The sequence below is a fragment of the Poeciliopsis prolifica genome, unplaced genomic scaffold, assembly GCF_027474105.1.
Source record: "Poeciliopsis prolifica strain line A6 unplaced genomic scaffold, Auburn_PproV2 SCAFFOLD055, whole genome shotgun sequence".
Classification (NCBI taxonomy): Eukaryota; Metazoa; Chordata; class Actinopteri; order Cyprinodontiformes; family Poeciliidae; genus Poeciliopsis; species Poeciliopsis prolifica.
Genome location: NW_026562430.1, coordinates 3527872 through 3539617, shown reverse-complemented (window position 1 = coordinate 3539617; position 11746 = coordinate 3527872). Strand labels below are relative to the sequence as shown.

The 11746-nt window shown below is 37.4% G+C and overlaps 1 protein-coding gene across 1 annotated transcript; it reads right to left on the bottom strand.

Moving 5' to 3' along the window:
- Positions 1–9560: 9560 nt before the first annotated feature.
- On the bottom strand, positions 9561–11486 carry LOC129379070 (zinc finger protein 420-like). Its single transcript, XM_055059642.1, has 3 exons — positions 11443–11486; positions 11094–11169; positions 9561–10264 (listed from the first exon to the last, which is right to left on the bottom strand). Exons 2-3 carry the CDS (start codon positions 11154–11156, stop codon positions 9587–9589), a joined length of 741 nt encoding a protein of 246 aa, XP_054915617.1. The 5' UTR covers positions 11157–11169; positions 11443–11486; the 3' UTR covers positions 9561–9586.
- Between the last annotated feature and the right edge of the window lie 260 nt (positions 11487–11746).

Genomic DNA, 11746 nt, shown 5'->3' with positions numbered 1-11746 from the left:
TGAAAGTAACAAATCATGGTTTCATCTGCTCGCCTCTCCAACCCTCCACAGGATCGCCCAGTGTCTGTAGGAGATACGAGATGAGAATGCACATCAGTGGGCCGGCTTGTTTTATCCCTTCTTTTCTTTAAATCGACAGAACGAGCTCCAAGCTGTATTTTCCCTCTTAAAGTTCACTGACTCTTGGCTTCGCTGGTGCCGCTTTGTTCCATCGGAGTGTGCATTGATGGCACAAAGCTGCTTAGCCGCCGAAGTCACGTCCCTGTAGTTTTCTTGGCAAAGTGACTGAGGGCTGAAGATGATAGAGCTGAAATGATGGCGAGGTTTTTCATTTCTCATCTATCTTACGGGGGCCACCACACGTGGCCAGCTCTCTGTGCTCCATTTACTCCAACTGGCCGATGAACCATCTACATGAAGAGCCTCATTGATCCCTCTTTGCCCGGACTTTGTGAAAATATAGAGTCTAGTGAGGTTAAATGCAGATCCATCAAGAGGTACTCAGCTGGACAAGGACAAAAAAAACAGCCACTGGAGCGTCTGCAGACAATCTCAAATCACGTGTTTACACATTTTCATGGGGGATTTAATTGGCAGGTCATTGAGTGCAGTGATGAAGATTCTCCATCTTGCTTAGGGACCCTTCAGCAGGACTGAACCCTGCCCAGCAGAAGAGACTGAGCCCAGATCATCCAGCTATAAGGACAGCTTTTTCTCCCACTGTGGCTTGGCACTGCTGCAGTATTTACTATTCACAGCATTCATAACATTCTCTATAAATTCTTCATGAGCGTGTCATAATATTGCAATGAAATAGCACCTCTTTGTATCATATCTTTATATCTCCTTGAAAGCTCCTGCCAGATGAAATATCTTGAATGTGTTAAAAAAAAAGATTTTTTTTTTTCACCGCTTTGAGAGAAAAATGAAAAATGCTTCAATAACTCATTAATACATCAGCACTGTTTGACATATTTACTTCTAGTTTTTCATTATGAATTAGTTTTATGTCTCGGTTGGTGGATGTGAAGGTTTCAAATGGAGAAAAGATGCAAGACCACACACAAGTACTCTGACAGAATCAGTAAAAAGGATGCAACACACAAAGTGGGCGAGTTACATGAATGAACTATAATTACATGAACATGTGATAAACAAGCCAAGATATAAACAAGAAATGAGTTGTGACCAAGACTAGGTCAATAAAATGATCCTTGACTTTGATTTTGTCTGCTGTTTAGTCCATCTCAGATCCTGTTTTCATTTAATAACTTTAGTCAAATTAAAACTCTTATTCAGACAAAGAAAAGCACTAAATAGTCAAAATAATCTTTCTCGTTTATCCCATTGCATTGTATTGATTTAGTTTAGAAACCTGTGATGTGCGTCTCCTTGGAAACTGCACACCTCTGCAGAATATTTACTGCAGCTGGATTTATTTGATAGAGTTCAAATAAAATACTGTACTGTGTGTTTGTTGGTATTAATGGGAAAAAAATCCATTCATTACGCCGGTGTCAGTCACTGATGTGGTTTTAATTATTTTCTGTGCAGCAGTGAGCCTCAGAGCCCAGAGGGATGAAATACATTAGGTCTTAGTCAAACGTACACAGACAAATTCAGTGTTGATTTTAGCTTGTTCACAGCATTTATCACCATCGCTATTATTCAAAGTGTTGACTAATTATTTCTGCTGCCAGCGAAACGGCACAGAAATTAACATGTTTAGGACCAAATCACCTTAAGGGAGAGAAAATAGATTTTAAGCACTTAGAGAAAATGTGATTTGCAGCATCTTGTTCTGTGAAAGGTTATGAACACACGGTGGGAATACCGACAAACTGCTGTGAAGGAAAGGATAAAAAGGAGGAACAGAGTTGTGTGTGTAGGTGTTGTGGTTGACATCAGCTCAGTGGAACATCACTTTCCCACAGAATCAGAGATCCAGTGTCATGACCCTATCTGTGCTTCCTCATTTCAGTGTCTTTCTCTCTGCTGTTCAGCCACGCTAGGTCACTTCCTGCTTTCGGCTACTTGTGCATGCGTAAGACTTTGAGGAAATTCTGCACACTTTTAATGGAGGAATATTTGTGGTAATTTGGTCACTGATCTTGTTCTTTCTATGGGAAGAAAGTTGAAGCATACAGTTGATAATTGTGGAAGAGTTTGAGTGCCAACAATTGGAAATAAATTCAGATATAACAAAAAAGTCAACTTTTTTTCTATCTTGAATATAACAAAAACGAATTGAAGGTTCTATTCACACACTGTGTGTTACATTATATTTAAAATGACTTGTTCCATTTTCTAGACCATATGAAAGGAGATTGGTTGCACTTTATTTTTACATGTTTAACCAAACATTTGACACTATTGTTGTGTTTAATTGTGCTGGACTAAACCTCAAAAGTCACGATGTGGTTCTGGTTGTTGTTGTCAAAGCTAGTTCTTAAGTGCAGGGAGTGACTACTTTATTTTTCTTTTTACAATAAATTAGCCAAAATGTGTGTTGGTTTGTAATGATGACAGAACATATTTCTATTTGATAAAAAAAAAATATAAAAAGCTTTTTCCCACATATTTTTCACACTATAGTTGGAAAAGAAGCAGAAATAAACTCAAAGTTCAGATAAATACACATTTCTGTGTCCAAACTTTCTTATTTTAGGAAAGTTAAACTTGACAAAAATGATTTCTATTTGCTTAATTTCACAATATGTCAGATGTATTTATGAATGTAGAAACTATTCATGTTTAAAGTCTAGAGCTCAACATGATTGTGGAGTTTTTGGAAACTTTTCAATGACTTTTTGAATTTAAACTGTATAACTCTTTGAGATAATGGCCGGTGCTTTTTTAGTTGTGTTGTGAGTGAAACAGTTTTAAGAAAAAATCTGTTTATGTAAAAACTTTTGATTTAATTTTCTCTTGCCGTCGTCCTCACATGACGAATGGCGCTGTCCCTTTCCCCTGAACTCTCCTTCGTGACAAGTTTTCTTTTCTCCCTGAAGCCATGAAACATCCGTAATTACATTTCCCCCATCTGTCTGCTCACACAATCGGCCATACATCACCATCGCAACAATTCCATTAACTCCCAGCACGTTAAATAAAGACGGAGAAGAAAGAGGAAAGGTGGGGTGAACTCATAAACAAAAGGAAAAGATGATCCCTTTCAATCGCTTGATGATATTAATCCCTCAAAGCCATTCGCTGGCGACGTTTTGGACGAGATGCTGTCACAAGAAGAGTCAGGGGCCTCCTCTTCCTCCTGCCTCTGTCTTCATCTCCGTGCCCTTGGCACCGGCGAAAGCCCTCCACAAGATGGTGGTGTGTGCAGCCAGAACCACATGGGATGTAATTACCGAGCGTTTCAATGCAGGGAAGTGTTGAAACGAGGGGAAAGAAGTGAACTGATTGAACGACAGAAGCAATAATGGCCGCCTCGGTCCAAACGCTGATGGGGAATCTCTTGACAAATTACTGCCGGGCCCTGTGAGCGGGAAGAATCCTCGCTCATCAATATTCACAGAAGGTAAACAAGCCGGACGGACCAGAGGGGCTCCTTCAGTTTGTAAATGTGATGATGACATTTGAGCAACTTTTGCCAGGTTTTGTAGATTTTCTGGTGAAACAAAACGGCCCAGATCTCTTTAGGGAACCTTTGCATGAGGCACATAATCAATATTCATCAAGAGAGAAATTTGCTTCTAATGAAAGAAATAAAAAACTGGAACACTATTATCTTTATCATTAGCATCCACTGGCTCAAGAATATGTAGTGTTTTCATATTTAAGGGGGAGGATCTTTTCTGCAAAATTTACATTTTGCACATTTTTGGGTTATCACTGCTTTAAAAAAATTACATTTGTTTTTTTGGCGACTAGTTAATTTTTTTTGTAGTCTGGAAAATGATGCGGCATTGCCTAGCAACCATATCAGAGCCCAGCCCCGTTACCTAGCAACCCAAGCTGAACTCCAGCACGTTTGGCCAGCTGGATTCATGCTCTGTACAATGGCTGCTGGAAGAGAGAAGTGTTTTGTTGTTGACTTACCGTCCAGAAACCACTTGCTGTGTTCTTGTTGGTTGTGAAGGAGGTTCCACTTCTGCTATTCAAAGATGTATAGTTGTACAATTGCACATCTGTTTGCAGCCATTTTCATTGACGAGTTTGGGAGCGTGGCTAGTTCCAGTACATTTGGATTTAAAGTGGCAAGTGGCCATAAAATGACTCTTACTTAGAAAAGCACAAAATATGAAAAACTAAAGAAAAAGTCTCTCTACAGTGTGAGCGTGTCTCTGGATTTTATGTGTCAAATTAGACGGCGAGAGTCTGTGGATCAGTTTTTATTTTTACTTATTCATTCCACTATGAATTCAGGTTTGGCCTTTGACTAGGTAATTTTAATACATGAATGTTCTTCTAAGTGAACAGTTCCTCTATAGTTCTGACTGTTGAACCGTTTTCTTACATGTATGTAATTGTAGATAATGACAGGATGAACTTACCTTCCGAGACTGGAAAAGTATTTTCTGTTTTGATCAATTTTACTTTAAAGCATTGGTAAAATGTAGTATTTTTTTAAAATCCATGCAACACTTACAGCATCAGCAGCTGGAAATATCAGAACTCTGAGCCAGTTTAGATGCAAATATGTTAGCCTGGAATTATTTATGGTGGTTCCTTTTATACACTCTTGTCTACTTCTTCCCCAACTACTTTATTATGAACAGGGCATCTGCACACATCTGTTGCTTTGACAAGGAGTCTTAATTAAACCCACAAAGGTGAAATCTCCTGCCATGTGCCATCTAATTATCATAAATTAGTATTTATGACAGAACAGACACTTATTGTCATGGTTCTTTGTGTAATAATAAAATAGCCTGATTGCTCCCTAAATGATAGAAAATAATATCTCTGGTTTCTCTTAACTTTACTGTAAAATCCTGTGAGTTTCTTGCAGACCTCTAGGTGCTGCTGGTGGTCCAAATGGTTCAGAGTTCATAGTTTCTGGACTAAACAGCGTTGGTGTGAATGTTGATATACATTTTGTTCTCAGACAAATCCTCTCAAACAATCTCTGGACTCTACAGATGTGGCAGTAATCAGGTGATTTTTCTTTAGGTAGTTTTTGCATATTCTTGAATGTTAGCTATTCCACATTAGCAGCTCTGATTATATCCTTCAGAGAGCATCGGCTTGAACAGCATAAAGGCCATTCGAACATTGCCTTTCTTGTTTGGAGCTTTTTTCCTCCAACGTGCCAGATTTTGGTTTAAAGTTAACAAAACATTTAGATGAGTAAAGTGGGCAGAAAGAAAACATTTCTGACCTTCACTACTGCTGCTACTTATGAAATAAAGCACTTCCTATTCCCTTTCTCAGAGTTAGTCCTTGTTGACTGACAAACATAAAATGAATAAAAAGAGTGGAAATAAATCACAAACACTTTGTGATTTACTTTAAATCATGGAAAAGTCCTTGCAACCTGTAGAAAATCATGAATATAAAATCCAAAGACAACCCAAGTGTAAGCATTGGGTTGTCTTTGGGTTGATGCATAGCATCTGCTTTTCTTTTGCCAATGGAAAATAAAGGTTTAAAAACAGTAGGTGAAAAAATAATGTATCATTCTCAGTGAGCCACCCACACATCCACGTCTGCAGAGTGAGAGCGAAACCTGGAGATTGATAGTTGACTTAATATAGTGTGCTTTAGACAAAGACGGATGGAGTTCAAATTGGAGACGGATGTACAGTCTGAGCCAAAATCAATAATAAAGACTTTCATTTTCAAACAAGGTGAAGCACCTGCAGTTGATGTATAGACTTAGAGGTGATGTACAGACCCGGACCTCAAACGTCCATCAGAAAGACGGCGAACCTGACCTGCCGACAACACATGATGAATGCCTGGCAAGGCCAATGCTACACTCAGGCCATTCTGCTAATCGGATCACAGCCAAGGGAGAGCAGGAGTAAACAAATAGTCTGCAGCAGACATGGTTTCTGATGGTGTTCTGGATAAATGTTTACATCACCTTCATTGCGTAATTCCTGTAGGAAAACATTTCAAATTGAAAATATTGTGCATTAAAACGTTGGCTACGATGGATAAAGTGGTCGTTTAGAAAATAAATAAAAACATTTTCCCCTTTTTCTAATTCCAAAAACATTAAAAAGTACTTCTCCTTTATCAGACTGCCCTCCCCTGTGTACTGTATGAATCGTGAAGTTTATGGGAGCAGAAACAATCATGTCAGGGCTCTTCTGTTTAAGTCTCTTTGTCTCAGGGAAGCTTTCTGCAGAGGAATTACATCCTGGATTGTTCTCCAGAATGAAGCTGTCACTGCCATTAAGGCTTAACCAGACTCAGATGTGAAGGCAGGGAAATGTTCAGTTGAACTTTGACCATGCAGCCCACCAGAAAATTGGTGCAATGAACAGAATCGACATGTTTACATCTCTGAAATAGAAGATGTCTGAATTCCATAATGTAAACATTTCTAATCAATACATTGTTTGCTGGCAGAAAGACTCTGACCATATGCTACTGTTATTCACTCGACCCAGAACATCAACGGTCTTTATTAACTGCAGCTGTTTGTCTCACTCGTGTAATGTGCTTTATTATAGATGTATACATTCTAGAATGTATACATTGGGAGATAATTAAATATGAAATTATAAAAACTTGAATAAATAGAGAAAGTAGATTTAAAATGATGATTCAATTTATTAGAAAGGAAATATGATTCAAACCACAAGGCTGATCACAGGCTTGTGGTTAGGAGAAGGGATTTATTGTATTATCCACCATTTATTGTGCTAAACTTATTATCCTGACAATAGTTTTTGATCATGTAGGGGATTTTATTTTCTCCACTGTTTGTTTAATTAATCAACTAATAATAGAATAGAATAGAACAGAATTCAACTAAATATCAATACATTAAAGGCATGATATAAATCAGTTTTTTTTGTGACTGTTGACCTAAAGGAGGATATTGGCACCAAATAGGAATGTTTTTCAAGAGCAGTTTTGTATTTGTGGTGCAATAATTGCTGTGACACACATGGACCTTACCAACATGCCCACAACCAGCCTAGAAAATCTCACATGGCTGCAAGTCTCACAAACAAAGCCTCTCTGCGCTTTGTTTCTAAGGAAACATGGACTGATAGAGCATTTCTGAGTTGATTGGAGCATCATTTCTGCTGGATTTTCACCAAATATCAGCTACAACAATGGAGAGAGGAACTGACAAGTTCATGTCATCTTTTTTGGATGCCATCAAGGTGTTTGAGCCACGAGATGCCTCCATCATTATGCACAATGAGGAAAACATAGCATCAATATAGCTGGTGCCTGTTGTTCTTGCAAGGATGGTTAAGTCGGGAATTCATCGCTTCGTAGGTTATTTTTGAAATCAGTGGGTGATTCCTGTGGTTTGTTGGCAAATGTTTGAGTGTGCATCAGCCACTGTACTCGGTGCTAGCGTGGCTAACACGAGTAACAGTTTACTCTGAAGCCTTTTCTGCTAAAATAGAATATTTAGGTATTGTTTAGGTATGTAGCAGACAGGCTTCTATGTGTAGAATTAGTATCAGACCTGCCGTTATGCTGTACTTAGCTACCAGGTGTTCATGATGGATGTGTTTATTATTGATTCTCTTTTTTCAGACAGAGAAAGCAAATCAATAATACTTACACCAGCACACACTCCTTTGTTCTTGTTGATCCTACCAAAACACAAAATCTTGGCCAAGCTTCTGGTGCAAATATCTTAAACACTTGAAATAAGACAAAACTAACTTTTCAACAAAATATAGGAGCTTGTCAATAATTTCTTGATGAAAAAGTACTAGTTCTGTTTCACTTCCGATATAGAAAAAATTATTGCTGGTTGAACTAACTCTTAAAAAAAATCCTATTTCTTAGTGAAAAGTTACTTGTAAGTTATTTAAAGTTTAATAACATATTAGGGCTGTTGTAAACGAATATTTTTGTAATCGAGTCATCATTGGAAATATTTTCTTATTGGTTGAATCTAACCGTAAAACTTAGGAATGTTTTTTTTTTTTTAAATATTAACTCTATTGAACTGAATTTGCAAAACTTTTTTATTTACAGTTATAAAACTGTAAAAACTGAAGAGATTTATTTTTCAAATCTCTCAAGTCTAACATTTATTTTTTAATGTTATTAAATTTATCCTTATTCATACATTTTCTAATCTTTGGAGTATTCTATTTTCATTTATTTTCTATAACTCTATAAAAGCAAAATTCCAGTGGTTTAATCCATTATGCACGTTACGACAACCTGAAGTACTGCCAAAAAGTTTGTTTTTTGATTACCTCAATAAACGTATTTTAATCTTTATGACCTTCAATTTGAACAAAAAAAACAAGAGAAATGCCAGTAAACATAGAATATAACAATTAAGATGCAACAATGCAACACTCCACGATGAGCTCTCCTGCTGCATGAACACTTTAAATAGTTGGAATTATGTATGTTGCTTGCTTTTTGCATGAGACATGCAATACAATGGCTGCTGACACAGCGTGACTTTCACTGATACTCCCTACGCAGCACATTGGTGTGATGCTAAATTCCAGCTGGTGAAATAGTGTGGTCAAGGGTCTACAAGGTGAACAACAAACAGCAACAGCCACTGTCTTCAGAGTCTTCAGATGACTTTCATTGACACCTTTGCCTCAGAGATTCCAAAACTCAATGTTTTTATGGCCAATTGGCAACGCACCTGCAGCTGAGTGGACCAAACCACAATTAAACAGGAAAAAAGAAGACAATAAAAACAAAATCTAACAGAAAAACAACATTACAAACTCATCTACATAATGAAATAGTCTGAAAAATAAACCATGTAGTGGAAGATAACTCAAAAAGTTACTTTAAGGAAAAACAAAGCAATCCTTTATAGAAAACCCTCTAATTGGGAGAACCCAGCAAGGTAATTAATGACATCATCCAGACATTCAAGCAGGAAACACTGGGCCGGCCCCTCCCATAGTTCTGCTGCAGATCGACAAGGGATAAACAATGATGAGTAAAAAGGAAACCAAATGCCATGAATATACTTTGAAACAAACGAATTCAACCAATAATCCAGAAGTAAACATTTGAACCTAAACATATAAATAGATGGAAACTACAACATAACACAAACAAACCCGGGATAGTAAGTGAAGCAAAGTTGCAAAGTAATGTTTAAATGTATGCATTATGACCAACTAAAGAAGGCAAGTTAATCAGAAATAAGAATAAGGGACAAATGGTGAATACAAACTGCACCACTTTGTCACACAGATAAGGACAAAACAGGAACCAAGTGTAGCCGCAATAAAAGACACTTTCTAAGAACCGAACTTGCTTTTGACTTGTTATATGTGTGAAGATTTACATTATTATTACATGATTGTTTATTAAATAAAATAAAAAACCTTGCAACTTTAAATTGCTTTTGTAATCGCTTGTATTGAAACTATTTACATGCATTCAGAGATGTTCATTGTATGTTGGTGAGGGGCGTCTGGAAAAACATCCTTTTCTCCTACTCAGACATGACATAGCCTCTTTCTTCTGCAGTTATGCCGATGGACTGCCTGATGTGCCATTTGAACAAAACTCTTTCCACAATAGATGGTCTCTCTCCAGTGTGGATGTGTTGATGTTGTGTCAGATCACTTTTTCTGGTGAATCTCTTCTCACATTTATCACAGCTGTATGGTCTCTCTCCAGTGTGGATGTGTTGATGTTGTGTCAGGTTGCTTTTTCTGGTGAATCTCTTCTCACATTTACCACAGCTGTATGGCCTCTCTCCAGTGTGGATGTGTTGATGTTGTGTCAGATCACTTTTTCTGGTGAATCTCTTCTCACATTTATCACAGCTGTATGGTCTCTCTCCAGTGTGGATGAGTTGATGTTGTGTCAGGTTGCTTTTTCTGGTGAATCTCTTCTCACATTTACCACAGCTGTATGGCCTCTCTCCAGTGTGGATGTGTTGATGTTGTGTCAGATCACTTTTTCTGGTGAATCTCTTCTCACATTTATCACAGCTGTATGGTCTCTCTCCAGTGTGGATGAGTTGATGTTGTGTCAGGTTGCTTTTTCTGGTGAATCTCTTCTCACATTTATCACAGCTGTATGGTCTCTCTCCAGTGTGGATGTGTTGATGGACTTTACTCACACACTCATCATGAATTTTGTTCCAGTTGATGGTGCTATGGATCTGTGGGACCAAATCATTGGAGACAGTGAAGGAAATATAAAAAAATGACATCATAATTATACAAGACAGCGTGAAAGATTTGCCATAACATCTTGGCGCGGGGGAAACAAAGCTCTTTCAAAACATACATTCTGCTTTTACATAGAAAGCTAAAAGAACACACCCAGTCTTGTTTTGGTTGAGAGAAATTTAGTCCAGATTTAGAAACTATGAACATATTTGACGAGATCCAATGAGCAAATTTGCAATCATAGATGGATGGATGGATCATCTCCATAAACATAGATGGATGGATTTATGTATCTGAGATCTGTGTTAAATATTAGTATTTAAGGGCCCTAGAGGCCCCACAGGGCCTGTTAGAGCTGCTGACTTTTTTGTTTTTTTTATTTGTTTTTTTTTTTCCAAGACTAGTTGTGGGTTAAATAGCCTTTCAGTGGCTTTTTTCTGCAACATATTTTTACATTCTATTTTTACGTTTCCTCTCTATTTAAGATCTTTTAACACAAAAACACAGAGGACCGCCTCGGCGCCCCGACCACCGGGCTTAGCAAGTTTTCTGGGGGAATCTGTGTTTGCACACTATAAAAGATAGACGTTTCCTTCAGACTTAAGCAGGAGATCAAAATACAACAATTTAACAAATAGCAATTAAATAGGTTAGAACAGCAGATCAGTATGTAGAGATGGATGTAAAGAATTTCTAAAGGACACGTACATTTTGAAAGTACAGAGAAAACTGCATTGTGTGTATTTTCTGTAAGTAAACTTAAACTACCAGTTTACATCATCAGTGTGAACTCAAGTCAAAAGAGTCAAAAGGACTCACCTCTGGTAAAGATGTCGCTGAGCCGCTCATGTGGCTCTTGTCATCCTCCTCAACGTCCTCCATTTGTGATCCTCCTCTGGTTGAAGCACAACAAAGCAACACAATCAGAGAGAGGATTGTCACAGAGGATTTAAAAACAGGTTTTGTTTTGAAAAGTCAACATATTTGGTTTGACTGAAAAAGGAGAAAAAAACAAAATTCAAAACATAGAAGCAAAAGTGAAATTCAACATGCGCCCTGTAATGTGATTAATCAACTTTAATTGCACAGCTACATGATTACTAATATTTTTAAAACACAAAGCTACTCCCAGATATTTTCTGCTCTAAACTACAGAAAACAAACTCACCGTTCAGCAGTGACGGATGTCCAAAACGTTGTTTGTTTTGATTTGATCAGGCTGACTGATGCTTTTGGTTTCCTTGGCAACTAATCACAAGTACAGTTTAAAAGATTTAAATTCTGAAAGTATTTTAGACACAAAAAAGGAATCGGAATTGGTTTTATTCCAGGTTCTATAAACTTGAATTTAGTTCCACTTTGCTCGACATTTTAAATATAAATGTATAAAAAGCAAGAATAAATAATTATTTTGTAAATATGTATAACCACAATGTTTTTATAGTGCATATTCAAATTAACTTAAAAAATAA